General features: G+C 31.6%; 4 protein-coding genes across 21 annotated transcripts; 2 read left to right on the forward strand and 2 right to left on the reverse strand.

Moving 5' to 3' along the window:
* Window positions 1–3,130: 3,130 nt before the first annotated feature.
* On the reverse strand, window positions 3,131–16,109 carry Rbcn-3b (WD repeat-containing protein Rbcn-3B). 17 transcript variants are annotated; one of them, XM_076895767.1, is made up of 27 exons: window positions 15,975–16,092; window positions 15,666–15,828; window positions 14,814–14,992; window positions 14,500–14,732; window positions 14,293–14,435; window positions 12,351–12,541; window positions 12,132–12,277; window positions 11,885–11,905; window positions 10,914–10,940; window positions 9,796–9,886; window positions 9,317–9,731; window positions 8,839–9,059; window positions 8,551–8,770; window positions 8,315–8,429; window positions 8,022–8,227; window positions 7,797–7,934; window positions 7,627–7,695; window positions 6,940–7,041; window positions 6,092–6,304; window positions 5,394–5,658; window positions 5,103–5,322; window positions 4,811–5,036; window positions 4,385–4,725; window positions 3,875–4,198; window positions 3,718–3,810; window positions 3,445–3,642; window positions 3,131–3,321 (listed from the first exon to the last, which is right to left on the reverse strand). In XM_076895767.1, the coding sequence occupies exons 3-27, from the start codon at window positions 14,976–14,978 to the stop codon at window positions 3,136–3,138; spliced, it is 4,569 nt and encodes a 1,522-aa protein (XP_076751882.1). In that variant the 5' UTR covers window positions 14,979–14,992; window positions 15,666–15,828; window positions 15,975–16,092; the 3' UTR covers window positions 3,131–3,135. The 17 variants fall into 17 exon arrangements, with proteins under 17 accessions (XP_076751882.1, XP_076751888.1, XP_076751884.1 ...); XM_076895773.1 differs by lacking the exon at window positions 15,666–15,828 and having other exon boundaries at window positions 14,314–14,435; window positions 15,975–16,109; XM_076895769.1 differs by lacking the exon at window positions 15,666–15,828 and having other exon boundaries at window positions 9,796–9,883; window positions 15,975–16,109.
* Window positions 16,110–16,151: 42 nt separating this feature from the next.
* Window positions 16,152–21,182, forward strand: LOC143424019 (methyltransferase-like 26). 2 transcript variants are annotated; one of them, XM_076895819.1, is made up of 3 exons: window positions 16,152–16,421; window positions 19,292–19,345; window positions 19,504–21,182. In XM_076895819.1, exons 2-3 carry the CDS (start codon window positions 19,311–19,313, stop codon window positions 20,147–20,149), a joined length of 681 nt encoding a protein of 226 aa, XP_076751934.1. In that variant the 5' UTR covers window positions 16,152–16,421; window positions 19,292–19,310; the 3' UTR covers window positions 20,150–21,182. The 2 variants fall into 2 exon arrangements, with proteins under 2 accessions (XP_076751934.1, XP_076751935.1); XM_076895820.1 differs by lacking the exon at window positions 16,152–16,421 and adding an exon at window positions 16,515–16,647 and having other exon boundaries at window positions 19,281–19,345.
* Window positions 16,507–18,901, forward strand: LOC143424008 (dnaJ homolog subfamily C member 21). Its single transcript, XM_076895791.1, has 2 exons — window positions 16,507–16,647; window positions 16,808–18,901. Exon 2 carries the CDS (start codon window positions 16,892–16,894, stop codon window positions 18,800–18,802), a length of 1,911 nt encoding a protein of 636 aa, XP_076751906.1. The 5' UTR covers window positions 16,507–16,647; window positions 16,808–16,891; the 3' UTR covers window positions 18,803–18,901.
* Window positions 20,175–22,505, reverse strand: LOC143424011 (ATPase WRNIP1). The gene is made up of 6 exons (XM_076895797.1): window positions 22,378–22,505; window positions 21,958–22,244; window positions 21,691–21,879; window positions 20,782–21,592; window positions 20,480–20,701; window positions 20,175–20,405 (listed from the first exon to the last, which is right to left on the reverse strand). Exons 2-6 carry the CDS (start codon window positions 22,234–22,236, stop codon window positions 20,308–20,310), a joined length of 1,599 nt encoding a protein of 532 aa, XP_076751912.1. The 5' UTR covers window positions 22,237–22,244; window positions 22,378–22,505; the 3' UTR covers window positions 20,175–20,307.
* Between the last annotated feature and the right edge of the window lie 153 nt (window positions 22,506–22,658).

Raw genomic sequence — 22,658 nt, forward strand, 5'->3', positions numbered from 1 at the left:
AACGCACAACGATTTTCAACATCTACGTCATAGTATAATACTAATCAGCGAAATATTTTATACTGTTTGCAATTTAACAAATTGATGCTCCGATGTTTCTTAATATATATAGATAATCCGAGTTTTTTTTTGTTTTTAGTAATACAGCAGCATAAGATTCATTAAGATAAAAAAGATTTTCGTCTTCATGGTGTGTGTATATATATTATCGAATTTTTAACGCATCGCGTTTCACATTGGATACATTTAAATACATTTAATTATTGCATAACGATTAACAACACGTGCGATATACTTTCTTTTTGCGTTTTAAACGTTACCACTAGTGATGGAATCGCGGAAGATTTATTTGGAATATTTCAAATGTAAACGATAAAGAATACTGAAGTATCAGAGTCTATACGTTTGAAGAGAATAAGACATCCAGATTTTTTAAAGACTCGAACTATTTAAGTGATTTTACGTGCTTCATATAAATAGAAATACCCATATATAATTTTTATAGTTCAATTTAGACTCGATCATATTCATTCTACGTTTCGTGGTATTAATAAAATTTGGAAAAGTTACTTTTAAAAGGTGATGAGAGAATCTTTCGAAATTTTCTGAAAACTCGACTGATTTTAAACATAAATATCAAATATCCATCACTGATCAATATAGACTTCAAGAGAATGATCAATAAATATTATACCTTATATCGATCATTTTCTTTCTTATTTTTTCTGACCATACGCAACGCACGATAAAATATAATGTACACATAAATAATTACATAGATACAATTAGGCATAGTTTGGTTTTTTATATACAAGATACACGTAACGCAGAGAAGTCGTTCGATTTTTCGCGTTGAGGATATTCGAGAAACGAAATTCCGTCGTCCTCGTGTTTTCGCAAAGTGGCATTTTCTTTTGGCTTTTGCTTACGAGTATTTTGTTTTGGTACCGATTCTAGACACGCCTGCGTGACAAATGCCCGCGGTACTAACATTTTATTATTTAGTCCTCGCAATAGTTGTGTATCTAGCATCTCTCTTAAATTTTGTTATCGATAAATTAGCTTCAATTCCACCTTCTCGTTCAGCCATCTGTTCCTTCAAATAAAAAGCTGTTTCATTTGATTAATGCATTTGCATATGTTATTGGTATACATTGTCGTAAAACGTTTAAAAAATTCAATGACGCATTATAAGACATTAAAAAAAATTGTAGTCTTTAAAAGGCTTCAATGAATGAACGCGTTACATTATCGATAACAAATTATTCAGATACATATAAAGATACACATATTTCATTCGATTAACACAAAGCATTACCTTTGAGATTATCTTTTTTCTCAGATTCAAAAGTTGCCTATCAGTTTGCATCAAAAAAGTCACCCGTGATTTTGTGCGATCCGTGATAGACAACTAAATTACAATATGAGGATTATACACAGAATTGTATACCTTCAAGTTAAATTTGTCACAATATGTGTAAGGACTTGGACAATAGCATCACTTTTCTTCTTTTAATATACACGTATGTACGTCTTTGTAGTATATGTTACACAAGACAAATTGCAAAAGGGTAATAACCACAATAAATTACTCTAAACGAACTTAATATCATTCATATTCTTCATCGCCTTATCTATTTCCTCATTAATGAAGAAACAATCTAATTCGAAGAAAAAAAATAACAAAGTAACATTTCACGTTTGAGTGATACTATACAGACAAACTTCAATCCCTCCATCGTTCCAATTCGAACGACGAAATAAATATTACTATTTATTTACGCGTGGAATATATTTATAAAAGTTGTAAGGTAACTGCGGAGTATATATACGTATTGAAATTTTGAATGGTTGCTTCAAAAATTACTTTTTGTATGTATCAAGAATTTAATGTTGATCTTCATTTTCGCTCAATTTTTTAAGTCCTAAGTACCAAACATGCATAATCGAATAGTCTCGTTTAAGGATTCAGAGCTCAAACATTTATAACTCTATATATGATTTGGGAACATTTAACTTTCGTTAAGCAGTACAAATTACGCGGGCAAGTAACATGTGTAAAATTCTTAAAACAGGAATTCATGTGAAGCGTTTAACTATATGTAAACAGATAAACATAAGACGTTTCATACAAATTATTATATATTGACCTATATAATTCGCCGCTGTTATGTACAAATCTTCCGGCGACAATTTATTTTTTTTTCTTTTTTTCTTGTATGTATATATACACATGTATGTACTTTCAACACGAGGTTTCTTATAGTAACCTTTATCTTTTGTCTATTATATCAGGGTTTCAGGAATATGTAGTCGTGGCTTTAAACAGCGCAGGCAGTAGTGTAACATTGTATAATGTACAATACCGCACACAAATCCTCATGCAGAAATGGTCAACAAGTTTTACGATGTGAAAGCATTTCCTTGTAGTATTTCTACCTCGACCAAATTGAACTCATGAAATGCTAATAGAATAATTCAGGATTGTACTAACTAGCAATCAAATGATAATGCAATTAAATTACTAAATAAAAAGAATACTTTTGTTAAAGCATGATTGCATTCAAACCATCTCGGGTACTACTAACAACGCAAAAATGGAACGTATTCGTGCGTGACCAAGAAAGATGAAGTATTTAAATTAAAATGGAAGAGACAGTAAGCGAGAGAGAGAGAGAGAGAGAGAGAGAGAGAGAGAGAGAGAGAGAGAGAGAGAGAGAGAGAGAGAGAGAGAGAGAGAGAGAGAGAGAGAGAGAGAGAGAGAGAGAGAGGAGAGAGAGAGAGAGAGAGAGAGAGAGAGAGAGAGAGAGAGAGATGAGATAGCTTGAGAAGGAACAAATTTTCGTACCATACTTAACGATAATCGCCATGCCATATCCTGCGTCGTGCAACGATGAACATCATCTCTAGTATACTCTGTATGATAGGATATATCCGATTATTTTAGCACTAGTACTATTAAGTACCAATAAGCGCACCAACTTTCAACGACAGCACTTTCTTCGGCTATTTCTTTCTTGCACAATACAATCATCGCATATTTCTGCTGTAGACTAATCCCCATTTTTGTTGGATCATTTAATTTTTCTCTTTATTCGCCCAATATTGGAATATAAGGAGCTGTTTTCTAACTGTTTATACATTGAATCGTGTCTCAGATCCGTCAGCAAGCATTAACGTTACTGTTCGATTGTTTATCCATATCAATCGTGCTAATCGCATAGGGTTTAACCGTGCTACATCGTTAATGGGTGCGGTACTATATGATTTCACACAACGTGTCTGCGAATTTCCTAGGCCGAACATACCGCTACTTATTTGCTGGAAATCGGTTTGATATAAATTATTTTGTTAATCAGAACACGATGAAGCTTGTGCATGGTATCTAAACTGAACGACGATATAATAAATATTGCCATAGTAGATAAACAAGTAATATCTCACCTGCCAGAAACATAATTTATTTTCCGTACAAGAATAGCTAACCAGGAACTTGCCTTCGGGTGAAAATGCTAATGCAGTCACAGGCGCTGCATGAGCAGGTACTGTTTGGCACTTAACATTTCCTCGCAATTCGTACAAGGCTAGCTGACCATTGCGACTGCCTACTGCTATCCTGCGCGTTGCTGGGCAATGACTTACCTGAAACAAATATTATACTTTGTCAGCAATCAAGTGCTTGAAACACGTAAACAATATTAATATAAGTCAACTGACTTGGTTGAATCTACATGCTGCTGGAAATACTTCGTTCAATGATTTAGTTTTAAGATGACCTGGGTCCAGACAATGTAAGATAATGTCCATGACCTATAAATGGTGATTATCACATTAATTATATAATAATGCCTGCACTAATTTAAATCATTCTCACCTCCACTAAGAGATCGCTCATTTCGCTCTGCATTTTATCAATTAATTGTTCAACGATCCTAAGTATTTCCGGTTTCGCTCTAACCAGAACGCTCGCGTTCATATTTACATTTAATGTTTGCGCGTTTTGTTGCAATGTATTATATCTAGCCACTTCTCGTGCCATCGTGGTTATGAACGCTGCTGGTCGGGCAGTAGCTATTAGAGTTAAAGCATGCCGTGCAGTACGACACGTATCTGCTTGAGGTGTAAGCGGAAGGCCATAGGTCATATTTGGTACTAACTTATCAGCATCGCAACACATCTCTAGTAATCCCAATAATACCTATATATCGGGCAGCGTGAGATAAATGAACTTTTTCTTCGACTGTTATTCATTATCTTAACACCTTAACGACCTTAACGGGTATTATTTCTTATTACGAACAACATTCATAAAATAATGTTAGATATAACTTTCCGAGTCAACAACCTTGTCGTTAAGATGTTAATTTCTTAATACTCCTCTTACTTTTGACACATCAAGATACGGTTCCCAAACTGTAAAACCTCTACCAATGAGATCAATTGCTGCTCTTCGTAATGCCGTATGCAAAGGTAGTTTCGGTGAATGAGGTGCGTATAACAAGTGCGTGAGTGCCATACTGGTATGCCTTGCGAGATTATTATTTCCTATACCGAAACCTTCTACGATTGAACTTGTTCGTCTCTGTTCGTTATCCCTTCTTTGATTTGTGGTAGTAACATCTTGCCCAAATTCAGCGCCTATCACACCTAACAGTACGACCGCTGTTGTCTGCTTCCGTTTCAATTCTGCCACACTGGATGGTTTCCTAGCTACATTTATTTCTGCTAATGTAAGTACGTAATGTAATTAAGATATTTTTCACAAATATTGAAATAGAGGTACAAGACAAATTTTTTTTATACAAATTACCTTCTGCCAACTCTTCCTCCTCATCTTCCTCTTCTGGATTTGATTCAGACTGTGGAACTGGACTGCCAGGAACTGGTGGACTTTGGTTTTGTGATTGTGGTGCAATAGGTTCTTGAGTGCTATACATTGGTAAATATTGTGACCAACTATCTACGAGCGCTTTCCTTCCTTTTGGACCCATTCTTCCTAATTCAGCAAGTAGTAAAGCTTGTGCAGCTTCGCGGATCTAAAGTGATATTGTTTTATATAGCACTATACGTTTCATACATTCCACTTTAGATTTCAGACAAACCTCAAGACATTGATGTTGCCATCTGCGAGCCATCATTTCGACTTGAGGCCGTTTAAATGTTTTTACACCACCTTGTGAGACTATTTTATCGGGCAAAAGTACGCAATGCAGTGTCGCTAAAAGGGACCAACCTTGTTTAATTTGTGCTTGTTGCGCTGTATAAATTTCTTCATTCTCTTCTTCTGCTTTGTTCCAATTAACTGTAGATCTATTAGCAAGCCTGTATAAAGTGTATCGTGAAATTTATATTACGTATCTTGATATTTTTTATGATTATACAAAATTACGAACCTATGCATTTTTCTATTTCGTTCTTGTTCAGGTACAAAAGTGGCATTGTTCATTGACATTAAAGTATTCGCTAATGCTACTACTGCTAATAAATGATTGCTGGTTAACGTAGTGGATAGTACCCAATGTGCTCTCGCCGTGAATGCTCGAGTAAGTCTTTCTTGTCTAACTAATTCTGCGGGTAACCGTTGTTCTAATTGAGTTGTTGGTTCACCCATCGGTTCCAATTGTGTTTGCCAAGTTGGTAATAATAACGACATATAGCCTGCAAGAAAAATAATTGATTAAAAAATGGAAATAAACAATTTATAAAAGATGAAATTTTAAAATAATTAATTTGCTTAATCAAACAAAAGCAGTACGCTAGGAGGAAGCAAAGAAAAGTGCCTTAATTGAAAATACCATATGGAACAATCACAGAATAATGAGGAATGTCGTGAAGTAGATGGAACCAAAATAATTTAGTTGTAGAGTTAGGTCCTCAGTATAGACATCTTTCCATGAAATCGTGATTAGCATTCCATAGATCTAAGTGAAACTCGTGTTCTTTATTTAATTTACACACTGTTGAGTACCTAACTGTAGAACCATTCTATTTTATTTCAATCTACTATCACAATTTTCTTCCTGTTTATATGTGCTTAGCTATGCGCATCAGTGGTACCACTTTTACTGTCACACAATTCATTTAATTATACCTCCTTTAGATAATACTCCAAATGAAACAGGAACCATAGGTCTTAATAAACCCAATTTTCCCTCACAAACACGATCTAAATCTGGATCAATACCCCATGCGTGTAATAGACTCAATATAAGTTGAGCAACTTCCATAGTTGCATTTGGTTCACTAAACGCTCCATTTCGCTTCAAATTATTTTTTGCAGCTTCATTATTGTTCCAGTTCTCACCTGCAAAAGATTTTCTTTTTAAATTATTAAGTTGTGAATTTTATATTCATGAAAGGGTGCACTGAAAAAGTGATGTGTAATACAAATGAACTTACGATTTATAAACTTTTCATACATTCTTATATACTTATTTTCTTTAAATAAGACATGTAGTCAAACAAAAAAATAATAAGATTCATTTTAAAACATATTATAGATGTATGAAAAATTGTATAACACAATATACACATTGATAAAAAATCTATAAATAAAAACATGAATATATTAGGTGAATAAAAATTCGTAGAATTATGGGAAATTATATGATTATATGGATCCAAATAAAGGTTTTACTATGAACTTCTACCTATACTGTATAAAACAAACCAGTAGTTAAATTGTAAATATATTAATAAAAGAAAAAAGAAACGGAAAAGTAAAATAAATCTGCAATATAATAGAACAAGATTGGTAAACGCCCTAAATAACTCGTATATCGGATACAAAAGTGAAACGATAAAATAGATTTTACGCAAACAAACGAAAAGAATGGAAAACAAAGCGACTAATCTAAACTAACAAAACAAATCCATGCCACGAAATTTCAACAGTAGAAAATACAATAATTTTGCCATCTTCTTTAAATCATGGCTAACCTTTGCCATCGAGAGTCGACGGCTTGAGGCCAACGCTTTCCACCTTGGCCTGAATCTTAGTGTGTACGTTCTCTGCACCCTCCTTCATTTTAGCCAATATACCTACAGAAAGAAATTGGCTTTAGACGATATAATAAGAGAATATATCTTTTCAAACACCAATCTTCTAATGACTACAGCTGAAGTGTGGATTAAATGCACTATGAAACCTCCAATAAATATTATGTGAAAGGAACATTCCAAAAAGGACACATGTAAATCACATGTGAGAAACAATGTATTAAGTATAAAAGAAATACTGCTAATCGATAGATAAACTAAGAATACAAAGCACTGCTTTGCAATGAAATGTCTTTTTTAAGCTTATTGAAAGTTGGTTGAAATGAAACAATACTGTGAAACCATACTTGAATAAGGTCGTCTTGATGCAGAATTTCACTGCATAATGAATAGTATATTACGGATTAATAATGTATGTAAATTTGGCTACATTCGTGGACATGCAATTACGAAAAAAAGTTCATGTGTGTGTGATTATGTTGAACAATTTGTGCTAAACGAAATGTGTGAAATCCGTCCAATGATCCTATATAGGATCCTTGCAAAATTTTTGCTTTATAAAATATACAAAAAAAAGTCACACGGAAACTACAGCTTGCAAAATGAAACAGTAACAGAGCACAATACCGTGGCGATCCTTCTCCTTTAAAATTCGTTCAACGTCGCCTGCCTTATCCTTGACGCGACCGAAAAAGTCTATAAAGTGGCATGTTAGTACAAGTTGTTGTATGCTAGTTTAGTATATTAATATAGACGAATGTAACTATATAACAGTTGTTTAATGAAGGAATTTTTACCTGCAATTTTCTTATGAGCATCTGGACTAGCAGATTGTGTAAGTGCTGCAACTTTTTGATATTCGGAAGCTGAAATTAGACCCTGTGCTTCCAAAGAACCTGGCGACATTGCTCCATATTCATCACTAAGTAATTGTACTATACCAACAAAATAAAAATAAGCATACTTTAAACAACTTTACATAAAACTTAATTCCTTACACACGGAAACAAATAAAATATTACCTATTAATGCTTCTATGTCAAAAAATAAAATGTGACTTTCTGGATCCTTAGGATTACTCCTAAAGCCTTGAATCATTAAAGGTGTACCCTTTGCTTTTATTTGGCTTCCATGATCAACTCCGTGTCCACCATGAAGTTGTTGCAGTTGGTGTAAGCCTCTTTGAGTCGCATGCCTTATGGCAGAAAGGTTTCTATGCCTCAAACCTCTGAACAAACAAACCAACACAAAGATAACAAAGATCAACTTTCTACTATTCTCCTTCTCATCATCTATGTACCAAAATTTTATTTACCTGAAGAAATGAACAGCAGGGTTAGCTAAACCTAATTCACCACCTGTAGCTGATCCACCAGTTGCAGCCATTGTATTTTCATCACATGCATAGAGTACTTCTTCTGCAATAATACCTATAAAAATCTTAGTTACAACATTGCAAAAATCAAATTTAATATGTACATAATGCTGTAATATTTAATTTTGCAAGAGTAACAAAGTTATAATCATAAAATTAATAGAATTTATATGTACCGTGCAATACACGATCTAGGTGACCAGTTTCCATTTGCCATACATACACAGCTCCATCTGAACATCCAACAATCATAAAATCATCCAATGGTCTCCATTTTATCGTGACAACTGGGAATAAATGTCGAGAAGCAAGAACAACACACTTTCTTTCTGCTAATGATAACAAAGTAACACTATGATCCGATGCAACGCTGCAAACACACTTCTGTATTCTAGGCTACAAAAATAATGACATTGTAATTATGTAATAAAAGTATAAAATATTACTAGTTAAATTGAACATACACTGCAGTTATCAGGTGGTACCATTAACTGTGTAATTTCACCCGCATGGACACAGAACCTATGAATGAGTGTACCAGCATAAAGATCCCATAAACATACAGCAAAATCAACAGACCCAGACACGAGATGTGCTCGATCGTAACGTGGAGCTGCTCCATGTGGATATAGAAGACAATTCACTCGACCAGAATGGCCCTCAAGTATTTGGTGAGGTGGCCAATCTATAAACCACATAATAAAATAAAAAGGAAGAAGTATGATTCCAAACATTTGATTAAACATTTTTAAATATCAAAAATAAAAAGATGTGATATTTAAAGAGATATGGATTCATATCTCTCTTATGGATATTATTACCCTAAAAATTAAGCTTGTTTGAATTTATTTTCCCCTGCCCCTTCACGTATAATATAGTTTATCGTTGAAGCAAAATACTATTGAAAAAAATATTATTTTCATATTAATAAATTTATTGTACCATCATATTGTTGATGATTGCCGTGAAGTAATTGAAGCATAACTGTTTGCGTTGCAGGAACAATGACAATACTGCCGTCTTCGCGGCCGACAACTAAACGACTCTGTTGCGGTAAATATATACAAGCTGTTAACTTTATGCCGTGGCCATCTCCACTATCTAACTGATCTAATATTCCGACTGGTGATGGTTTCATTTCTTCCCAAGCGGCTGTAATGCTCGTTTTTACTGCTGGTGACAATGAAAGTGGAGTTGAACGATCGTTCTGACAAATTTGAATTAATTGTTGACTTGTTACTTCTGGTACCATCCAGAGAACAACAACTCCTTCGCTATCACCACGTAATAAATACTTAAATGTTTTACTTTGCTTTTGAACTGTAACTAATCGCATTGCTGGTGGACACGATAGAGGCTGAAATGAAGAGAAAATATAAAATAAAAATAACAGTTCCATTAAAAAGTAATTTCACACTTACTTTATCTCCGGGTTGCGTCAGAGTGCAGTAGAGGTAAGGTTGATCATATTCAGCACCCGCAGTATGAAAATTTTTATTGTCTGCAACGCTGCTATAGTATTAAACAAACAAAGAATAATATATTACTTCATTGATATACTATATGTTATAACAGATAGCAAACTATCAAATTAAGAACACTTTATAATCTGTAAATAGTAAATAGACTCCTGTATTTATTAATTTCAATAGCTTAATTTTTTTACATACCAGTATTCTTATATTGCTTAGTTATATTTAATATATATCAACTAGCATTAAAGCGCTTCATAAATTATTTAAATAAATGTACACAATTATTGTTTTAGCATAATTGCATAATAATTTGTTAAACAAATGCATGAAAAGGAAACCTTCTTAATACATAAATTTATTTAAACAATAAATGCAACTAAAATAATATAGCGTAGCTTACTAAGACTACATAAGCTGGCATAGCACTACTACTTTTTAATGAATTGCTTTTATTATTCACATACATAGTTCAAGTAATAGTGACACATATAAAGCAACTTAAAACAGATAAAACATGAAAACAAGATGTGAAATGCGGCAAGGTATAATACAGTAGCATAATATTTTTGTTTAAATTGCTTCAAAAAGTGAAAGAAATAGTAGAATACAATAAGCACAAGTATGTTTCAACTTGCATGTAATTTGCATATTTAATTGTTAAAAATTTGTCTTTTTTCCTTTTATAGTGTTGTGAACACAAAACTATAGAATGTAATATTGTCAATTCAAACCTACAATTAAAAAGTATCTGTATGAACCATTGATTAAATTTATGAAATGAAAGGTGAATATTGTTAACAGTCATTTATTATATCTGCTTATGATATTTTGAACAACACATTTCAGATTATTGGTTTTTTATTTATGCAAATGAGAAATTGATAAGCAGTTCTAGTTTATTTGTTATACTAATTGGGCTTTGGGAAAACTAGTGAAGAAGGTAAACAAACCTGTAGAAACGTAATTGCTTAGCAAAAATGGATACAAAGAACATAAGTAAAGAGACAGAAATTACAGTGAAGAACGCAAGAAGAAAGTGTGTAACAGAGATAATGCAGGGTTACCTGCTAAGAGCCTTGCCCTTCAACTTGCTAGAAGAACACCAGATCCACCGTAGAATGCAGTAGATGTGTATTATATGAAAAAGACACATCACCGTAAAAACGAGTCGTTTCATGATTTATTTGTGACATGTAGAAATTAGAGAAAAATACATTTAGTTATAGTATAATTAATTACAACAAAATCTTATTTCTAATCAAACTTTGATTCAATTACTTTTGGTGTTCTCTTTTTTTTCTACTGGTTGAAGAAAGTTCAGAAAGAAAGAACTTTGATATATCTATTAAGGATTTAATAATATAATTGAAAATTTCTTCACCATATTAATTTTTACATGGAATAAATAGTTTAAAATTTGTATTTCTTGTTTAATGACTGAAAATGAATGTTTATGATAAATGAAGTAAAAAGAAATATAAGGTAACAAAATACTGAATGTGCATTGCCAGCAAGTGCTTCTATAAAATAGCATTTAATTTTAAGAACAATAAATTGCAGGGTTTAATTAATTGGAGCAATAATGTGTTTGCTTGAGAAAAATCCACCTACATATCTAACAACAAATATAGTATAATATATCAAAGAAAAAATGATGAATTACATGTGACATTAGTATTGAAACAAAAAACTACATTTTAGTTGCTTTACATTACATTTTAAAATTTGAATATACTTTATAGCATTGTATTATTTCCTCTTAAATATATATTACAAACATAAAATAGAACAATTAATTTTCAAAAGATTTTCTACATTAAGTAGAAATCAGTACTGTAGCTTTTAATTATACAATTTTCCTCTGTTTATAATGTAATTTTTTACTTTTTTTATGCTTTCTGTTAATTGTAACAGTATTTGTTAGAGCACATTAGTTAGTATCTCTTATCATGCTATTGATATTTTTTAAACTTCTCTAATATGTTAATTATTATATATCAGAGAAAATTTACAACATTAAATATAGAAACACTACCTGTCAAAGTGTACCAGAACCCTATAAGCAACAAATGAATTATCTATTATAAATTTATATTTTTTACTCATATTGGGTAATCTTTCATTTTATAAATATTTAATGCTGCGCATTACTCATAAAATTTTTTATAACTCTTAATTTCTTCATAGCTTATAAAAGTTCCAAAATATATAAGATAAAAATTTGGAATAAAAAACTAGATAATAATAAGAAGAAATAGTATCAATTCTATTGTAAAACGTACTTAGCTGGAAGTTTATAGAGATATCCGTGACCTTCGTCACTCCACAAAATAACTCTATCTGCGGCTAAGAAGTCTCCAGCCATCCAACGTTCACCACAGGGTGCAGTGATTGAACATAGAAGAGAGAAATCGCCAGCATCGTATATCTAATGCAAGCAATATATCAGTAAAATAAATGTTTATGAATTTAAGAAAGTACAGCAATAAATAGAGCCATACCTGCCAATGTTTGGAGCACACAATTAATACGGTCCTCTGATTATACGGGCAACAGGTCATTGCAAGAGCATTTAAACACCGTATTTGTTTACTCTCGTGTTCGTAAAGAGGTTCGCTGTTACGATTTTCATGTCCAAGAAGTGTCCACACCTTGACTGTACCAGTTGTCGTTAATGCCAGCACAACGTCGTCTTTAAATGAATGGAAGCGCCTGTTGCGCGTTAACTACATCTAAGAAGGTGTCATAGCTTTTTAAGCAAAAAACTTTTTGACAAGAATCACCAAAGTGACGCTTTATAATTATTATAAATGCATAAAGTAACATAATAGCAGTTTAGTATTAATAAACAAATTTAGCAAAATACAGAAAAAAATATTTAAAACAGATACTAATTACACCAGCTGAGTCTCTCAGATGCTACTAATCAACTTCACTTCTGTAAATTTTTCACCTTTAATATCAAGTATATAATTAGTATTTGACCATGCAGAAAGTAAACGACTAACTTTCACAGAATTAATTAGTTTAGCATCTGAATGATTTGCTTAATATCTGATCCCTTATAACATAAAGACACAATTCAATACAAAACAAAATTCTCCATGTTAAACAATTATATCCGTACAAAGTCTCAACCCATGCTTACTTAAATCATGCACAAAACATTTAGTTTACAATTTTTGATTTCCCAAAAGCTTTATTACACAAAGAATATAATGAATAAAGAAAAGGTCCACTGAGACACATATTTTTACTGTTCAGATGTTTTATATGTATTGAACTTTTAAGATGTCATATATTAAAGAATATAATGAAATTGTATTAATGTTCAAGCATTGAAAAAACTCTTGATCAATTATGTACATGCAATTATATTTTTTTTCATATTATTTACATTCCTTTTTTTAAACCAAAATAATGTACTTTAGAACTTAGTACAATAAATATGTTGCATCTATAATAGGAAAGCAATATTGAACTGACATTTCTTATAAGTGCATTCATTACATACAGACACTAAACATATCATTGAAAAATTGTCAATTTAAGTATATACTTACGATAGATATAGTGTGTAATAAATGATATGATAAAATGATTAATGTTGGCAAATGCAATGTATGTTGCAATGATTTTAATGAAAGGAAATGCAAGTGAAGGAGATTAGCACAAAAGGAAGGTCTGTTGAAGTATTAATGCCTGCTCATTTGATCTTACTATTAAAAAAAAAAAGAAAAAATGTGAAAATTAAAAGTTGAAAAGAAAGAAAATATGAAAGACATGAGAGAGTCTTGTCTATCAGTGCAATAGCACTGATTTGTCTCCATATGTGTTTCATTAACATGCTGCAACATTGTAACTTTTATTAAGACTAATAATTTTTAAATTATCACCACCAAATAGTATATCACAAAGTACATTAAATAGTATCATCAATTTAAATAATTACAAGATACCTACAAAAAGATATAGCTAATATACCCAAAGCATGAAGCTTTTTTTATTAGTTAATTGCTTGAAAAGTTAGCAGAAAATTTTAAATCCTAAAAGACAAAAAGTATGTGTACTCAATCCTTGTTAATAATTGCACTAGAAAGAATATTCCGATTGAGTAAATAACACAAAGAATATATACTTCAATTAACAACTTTTTTTAAATTTATAAAACAAAAACCTGTTCAGAGCAGAGAAATAGTATAATAAAAAATTAATAGGCCAGGAAATACCAAACATATTGTGCAAATGAATGCTTTGTTTAAAATCCAAACAAGATAATGTAATTGTATCAGGATGAAACAATAATTTTCACTCTCTCTCTCTTTCCCCCACTCTCTTTTCAAAACAACAAACTTTTGCACAATACAGATTGGTAAAGAAGTCAGAGAAAGATAAGATAGCAATTTATGGTATAAAGTGTAGATGTGATGGAGTGTAACTAACTTGTGTGCACGTAGAACCGACCTTTCCGTTTGGCCGGCCGCAAAACGTGCAAAGCACTGATCCAATCAGGGTTAACACGCGAACTTAGGGTAAATAAAACTTCCAAACTGAAAGGGTCCATCACTAAAACTTCAGGATAGTACCTAAAAATAACAAAAATAAGTATTTTGAAAATTTAATACACATATGCACATAACTACTACATACCCGGAACAAAAAAGTCTAACATCTTCTCCACCAGCTGAGACATAAGGCAACATTTGTGTATGAACACTACTGAGTTTTACAGCTTCCCTGCATTTTCCATCTACCAAATCCCAAGTACACATTTCTCCACTTTCACTGCTACTAACGATATAATTTTGTTCCATAATAACGCTTGCTCGACTCAGGCACATTATTGGAGCAGTATGACCGACAAGTAAACATCTTGGATTCATCTTAATATTCAATTACCAAAGTAATTAGTGAAAGTTTCTCGTAATATTAAAAAAATTTAATTACGAAAATAATATGTTTACCTTTAATGTTTCTGGATCTACTTGCCACAAGCAAATTTGACCATCATAACATCCTGTTACTAATGTTTTTTGATCTCGAGATAAATAAATACAGGAAATACAATGAGTTGGAGCTATACGACCCCATAATACTATGGGCACTACTAAGCTTGTACCCGCTGTCATTTTTAAAATTCAACCTATAATATATTATAGTTGAAGTTAATTATGAATTAACATATTTTAGCATCTGTTTAATTATCTTATACTATTAATAAACACAGTCACTCTAAAATTGAACATAAAATTGGGACATATTAATATAAAATTAAATAAAATTCTTGGACAATTTACTTATGTATTTTAAACATAATCAAAACGGTAAAATAATATTATTCATATTTGAATCACATACATTTTAGAAAGATCCTAATATTTACATGTGCAATAAATGTCACATATTTATACTTGAATCGTATCATGTTATAAAATTTATCCGTAGAATACCATTAATATACGTTCAATAACAAGTTTCATTATGTAATGTACATTTATTTATATATTAGTATAAAACATTATTCATCGAATATAGTTTCATCTAAAATGTATACTCCCTCTTGCACATACACACAATGTATATTAATTTGTCAGTTAGTTAAGTGAAAATTTTTGTTTTGACAATATAAAAACACAATACATACATAGGCTATGCACATGTTTTATTCGCAAGAATATAAAGGTGCAAATTGTCACGTCTATAATATACGTTTCTCTGATGGCACATAAGATAACAGTAATTCAAAGTAACAATCTAAAGCAGGTCATTAACTGGCAATGCAACAAAATAATCCCGTAATAAATAAATGACAAAACCTTGTTATAAAGTAGTCGAAGTATAATCAGTGTTACATCAATATTAATAGCGGATAGTTTCGTCGATAGCAAATGAATCCCTCGTCCGTAGCAAAAAGGGCTTGACAAGCATCTACCACAAAGGCCATCGCAACAACGCGATACACTAAGTCTCGAAGAAAACCTATTAAAAGCAATTAGAGGCGTCTGCTATATCACGTTCACGAGATGTCACTGACAATTTGTAGGGTTTCAGTTTTATCTCATTCATATGTAATTATTACGACAAATCAACGCGTGTTCTATGTAAAGAAACATAGAAATATTTACCGAAAATATTGAATATTAATGACAACGGCTCCAAACGTCGTAACTGGCGATATATGCCAAAAATCATACAACCCTTACTGCACTCTCACGACCGCGGCCATCTTGATGTTGAGAATAGTCGACGAATAATGCATACAATCAGCTGTTCCACGTCAAAAGATCCCTAGTAAAATCTCCTCTAATTCGATATAAAGTAAAGCAGAAGTTACGACACGTTTCATTTCAAGATCGAATATTTCGCATTACAAAAGACTATTTTGAATTAAGAATTGCATTTTAATTATTAGGTTAGCATCGTTACTAGTGAAATAATCACGTGAACAACATGCTTACCTCATTAATCTAACGTTTGACAAAAATTCATGGAAAAATATGTCAACCTTCAAATACGATTGTTGATCATTTGATTGCAAAAGTATTTCCGCTACCACTCGAAAGATAAACAATGTCAATGTTCATTTGAGTCCATACTTTTTGTAAATTTATGTAAAATCCACAAATATGCATATACCATATAGAAGTTTGTATGTACAATTCCTGAAGTATAGATCATAAATCTTGGAATAAATTTGACAAGTGTTTCGAAGCAAAGCCAACTTCATGCACGCATGTTCTCTATGTAAAAATACATAACCTGACATTTCAATTTCATTATATCATTCAGAAACACTCGGTAAGATATCTTTAAACCTATCGATGTAAATAGATTTTAAACCGTATGCAACGTGAAAATTTGTTAAACTTATTAATAAGCGGCTGTGTACACACGTGTCTGTAATATGTACAATTTTTTACTAACCAATTGATATCAATACAATGTGATTTTCTTTTAGCATATGATTTACATACATTTATATTGTGCGAGGTTACGCTACAGTTTATAATACCCTAAGTAGGCGATATTATTTATTATTACAATGAAATGTTATTACGAGGTATTGGCAGTACCACGAAACGCTTCTGATGATGACATAAAGAAAGCTTATAGGAAGTTGGCATTAAAATGGCATCCGGATAAAAACTTAGACAATCCTGAGGAAGCAAAGGAACAATTTCAACTTGTCCAGCAAGCCTGGGAAGTGTTAAGTGATCCTCATGAACGCACCTGGTATGACAATCATCGTGAAGCAATCTTAAAAGGTGGTATTGGTGAAGATTATAAGGACGACTCGATTGATCTCTTCCAATATTTTTCAACTACCTGTTTCAAAGGATATGGGGATGATGAGAAAGGATTTTACACAGTTTATCGTACTGTATTTGAAAAATTGGCAGCTGAAGACTTAGAATTTTCAAAGGAGGGAGATTCGGATGAAGAAGTTCCAGGATTTGGAGATTCGAAAAGTTCATATGAAGAAGTTGTTCATAATTTTTATGCTTACTGGCAAAGTTATAGCACAAAGAGATCGTTTGCATGGTTAGATCCTTATGATATAAGGGGTGCTCCCAATAGGCGTGTAGTAAGGATTATCGAGAAAGAGAATAAAAAATTTAGGGACAAAGCTAAGAAAGAAAGAAATGAACAAGTAAGAAATTTGGTTGCATTTGTACGTAAACGTGATAAACGAGTACAAGTTCATGTGGCGAAGCTTGCTGAACGTGCAAAAGAAAATCTAAAGAAAGCAGAAGAGAGGAAAAGACAACAGGTGTTAGAAAGACAGAAACAATTAAAGGAACTTAAAGTGTCAGAATGGTCAAAATTTTCAAACATAGAAGCTGAACTTAAAAATATTGAAGCGAATCTGAATCAGGAATTCGGTGAAGATTCATCTTCTGATGGTGACATGGATGATGAAACTGTGATATCTGATAATTCTCTTTATTGTGTTGCTTGCAATAAAATATTTAAAACACATAAAGCATTTTCAAATCATGAGAATTCCAAAAAACACAAGGATAATATTACAACAATGAAAGCTTCTATGGTAAAAGAAGATGAAGAATTTGAAACTTCTGATGAAAATGAAAGTGACACATCAAGTTCAGAAAGTGAACAGAAATTGGCTAGAGACTCACAAATGCCTGATTTCTTATTAAATCCTTCACAAAATAATATACAGAATAAAGATAATACCAAAGAAGAAACTTCAGAAGAAGAATTAATATCAGATGATGAAGCCTTTGATGAGATTAGAAAATCAAAAGTTATAAAATGTTATCCAGAAGGGACTAAACTTGCTACAGGACCTCAGATGGATGATGCTTTTTATGTACCACCTAAGGTAACAGAAGAGGAATATCCAACTTCTGAAGATGAACTTATTTCTGACCAAGAGGAAGAGGAAAATGTGCAACTTAAAAAACAAAAGAAAAAGAAGAAACGAAAGAAGAATGTTCAAAATTTGGTAGTGGAAGAAGATAGTGATGAAGATACAAATATCAATGAAGATATATTATTATCAAAAAAACAGCGCAAGAAACAACAACAAAGAAAAGCAATGTTAAATAAAATCGTTGAGAATAATGATAAGACAGAGGAGTGTGAAGAACTAGACAAAGAAGCAAATGAAATAGAACTGTTGCAGGAGAATCTAGAAACAAATAATGTAGTTAATGAAAATTCTAAAAGTAAAAAATCGAAAAATGGAAGGAAAAAATCATTAGAAAAAGAGGGTGAAAATAAAAATAAGAAAGGATCACAGATTACTGAAGTTTCAGACTTAGCACATTGTTGTGTCACATGTAAAAATGAATTTCCTAGTAAGAACAAACTATTTGAACACTTGAAAAAAACAGGACATTCTGTGTATATACCAAATTCAATGAAAAATAAGAAGAATCAAGAAAAGTCAAGTAAAGGGAAGGGGAGCAATGATAAAAGGAGTTAATTGTACTAAATAATTAATGTATTATTTAACTCAGTTTAGCTTAATTAATGAAAAAATGTGACAGATGTTCAATTAATAAATGCTATAAATTGCAATGTATTATCTTATTTTATATATATATTTTGAATTTATAAGTAGATTTGATTTCGTAGAGAGATGCAGAACTTGATCTCAGCGATTACATTTTAAGTTCGTTTTAACGAGATATTACGAGTATATTATATGTATATATCCCATAATTAATTTGACATTGAAGAAACATAATAGAAATCTTTATTTGCGTTAAAAGAATCGTAATAAAATTGATTTTTATTTTATGCAAATGCCTATTTTATTGTATTAAGCGCGTGTAATAATATTTCATATAAATTTGTACATAATGTACAATTTAAATCCTACTTTCTATAGTTTATATTCTAATTTTAAATATATATTATTCTTTATGGTATTTTGCAAAGTTCATACTTAAATTTTTCAGGTCTGAAATAGTATCAATGTACAACTAAACATGAATACAATTATTCAATGTGCTGCTAGTCACAAGTAAGTTTTGTTTTGTTAAATTACTTTTATAGAAAAGTATGTTAAAAAAGAAACAAGTTATAAGTTAATAAAGGAGAACAGGTCATAATATACATAATAATAGTTACTATGTATATAATTATATAAATAATAAGTAATGCATTGGTCTCTAATTTAAGGTCTAGCATCCTGGCTGCCAAGAAGCTTGTATATCCTGCAGCTGATCGTAATAAGGGACCAATACTATCAGTTCTTCAAAAGTATATTCAGTATGGTACACCTCAAACATTTTTGGAAATTTCTTCTGGTAGTGGACAACATATAGCCCATTTTGCGCCACATTTTCCTCACATTACATTTTATCCTTCAGAATATGATCCGAAACTGCTAAACAGTATTGCTGCTTATACAAATGAATTTTCAAATGTAAAACATCCTCTAAAAATAGATATTACAACAGATTTTCATATTTGGGGTGATGGCATTTTTAAAGAAGCCAGTATCGATTATATATATAATGCAAATATGATGCATATTTCACCTTATGAATGTTCTATTGGTTTGTTTAACAATGCGGGCAAATTGTTGAAAAATAATGGTATTTTATTTACGTACGGACCTTATGCTATAGATGGAAAAATAACGCCAGAAAGTAACGTTAATTTTGATAAATCTTTAAGATCTCAAGATCCAAATTGGGGTCTCAGAGACATTAATGATCTGATAGAATTAGCAAAAAAGAATGGTATAAAAATAGTAGACATTATTGATATGCCTGCTAATAATAAAACTATTATATGGAAAAAATGCGAGAATATAAAATAACAATGAATCTACAGTAATTATGAAATATCAACTAAGTTCTACTATATTTGAACATGACAAATCTTATAAACAGTATTTTATATTATTCCACATATAAACAAAATGTATATGTAATATCTATATACATTTTAATGTTATTAAATTTATATCAAGTAATTTTAATGATAATCAAAGAAATTAAAATTTTCCAATCCTTCTGGTAAATAATTCAATCCTGATTGATCTTTGTGCTTCATATTGTATCCTTTGCTGTATCCTATGATCAAATTTATGCAAAATATTGTACATTGTTAAATGTATTTTGTATAATAACCAATAATATATGATTACCTAAATTTTTCATAAGTTTTGTTGGAGCATTTCTTAAATGCAATGGCACTCCTGGCTGAGGTCCTTTATGTTCAGCCACTGCTCTTTGAGCAGCTCTGAGTGCATCCTCCATTAATCTAGACTTTGGTGCTCTTGCCAAATATGTTGTGCACTGTGCTAAGAGAACATCGCATTCTGGCATTCCTATCATTTTACAACCATGCATTGTATGCACTGCAATTTCTGTAAGTTATATTATAAATAATTCTTGTATTTGATAAGAATTTAAATTAAGTAATGAATATTATGAATTTTTTTACTACCAAGAGCTTTTGGATCTTCTAAACCAACGTCCTCGCATGCCATTCTTACTAATCTTCGAGCAATGTAAACTGGGTCTTCACCACCTAATATCATCCTTGTTAACCAGTAAAGAGAGGCATTTTCGTCGCTGGCTCTAACAGATTTATGTAATGCTGAAATCATGTCATAGTGCTGTTCACCCTTTTTATCATATAACATATGGGATTTCTTAAGACTTTCTTTAATATCATCTAACGTTATAGTGGCAGGACCAGCTTGAAGAAATTCTTCATCATTTGGTACTTTGCACTGAACTGCTAATTCTAAACCACCTAAAGCTATTCGAGCATCGCCATCAGATGTTTCTGCTAACCATTTTATGGTTGCTTCATCTACAATGAATTTTGGTACTTTCTCAGTGTCTTCCAATTTCTTATTCGAATTGTGTATCATTCCTTCTAGTGAAGACACAGCTCGACTTAGTATAGAGGTTAAATTAGATAGATTTAATTTCTCCAAAACAATAACTCTACAACGACTAAGGAGTGCAGAATTTAAACTAAATGATGGATTTTCTGTTGTTGCACCAATTAACGTAATAGTACCAGATTCAACATGAGGTAAAAATACATCTTGTTGAGCTTTGTTAAAACGATGTATTTCATCCATAAAAACTACTGTGCGTCTACCAAATCTTAACTCATTTGAAGCTATAGTGACTACTTCTTTTACTTCGTTTACGCCAGCCATAGCTGCAGATAACTTAACGTATCTCATTTTACCATTTGATTTATGTTTACATATGTGAGCTATAACATTTGCCAGAGAAGTCTGAAATTAAATTTACATGCGTATATTCGCATATATAAAATTTCAACAACTTAATAATTTCACAAAAGTAGTGAAATTAACAGATTATATTTCATTACCTTTCCACAGCCAGGTGGGCCCCATAAAATTATATTTGGTACTTCAGATTTATTTAACAACTGATAGAGAACTGTAGATGGCCCAAGTATATGAGACTGTCCAACGTATCCTGAAAGTGTTGTAGGTCTCATGCGTTCAGCAAGAGGTACATGATCATTTTTTGATGACTTTTTAATTTCTTTATCTATCTATAATTTAATATTATTAACAATCATATGTTTCAATATTATTATTCTCTGTTTCATAACATAAAAGAAAATAGTTACATTGTTGTAGGATGAAGCCTCCGATATTTGGGAATCTATATTTATTGTAAACGAACCCATTGAATTATCTTTCTTTTTCACTGATCCTAAGTCGCTCTTTTTTGCTTTTGAATTATTCAATTTTATGTATTTCCTTGCTGGACTTTCATCTTTGAAGACAGGTGAAGATTCTTTGCTCGTTGATTCATTCAGAAATAAACATTTACTAACATGATTTTCTATTGTCGCAGAAGGAAATTCTTCAAAACATATAGGACAAGAAATCTTATCACTACTCATTCTTTGGTCTGCAACAAGTATGTAAATGTAAACAAGAAGCATTTAATAATTACGATGCTAATAAATGATTAATAATCGCAAAAAAGGAAAAATATAAGAGCAAAGGGAAATCAGTTGTATTTATTCTATTATTTTACTTACTTTAGAAAACAAGTACCGTACGAGATTACCGCGTGATGCGCAGAAGGGGTAGTCAAAGGAATTTTCGGTGATAGTACCGTTATATCATATTATTGTACTGTACAGACTGAACCTGATGATTGTTTTTATCAATTCCACGTCTCACATGTTGCCGACGTTTTGTCGTAATATTGAGCAACAACCAATATTTCACAGACAGGTAAAAATGTCAGAGTAACATTTACCCAGAGATTGAAATTTTTATAAACAGGACAGCGTTGACTTGAAGCTATTACTCGATT

Source organism: Xylocopa sonorina, chromosome 5 (genome assembly GCF_050948175.1).
Source record: "Xylocopa sonorina isolate GNS202 chromosome 5, iyXylSono1_principal, whole genome shotgun sequence".
Lineage (NCBI taxonomy): Eukaryota > Metazoa > Arthropoda > Insecta > Hymenoptera > Apidae > Xylocopa > Xylocopa sonorina.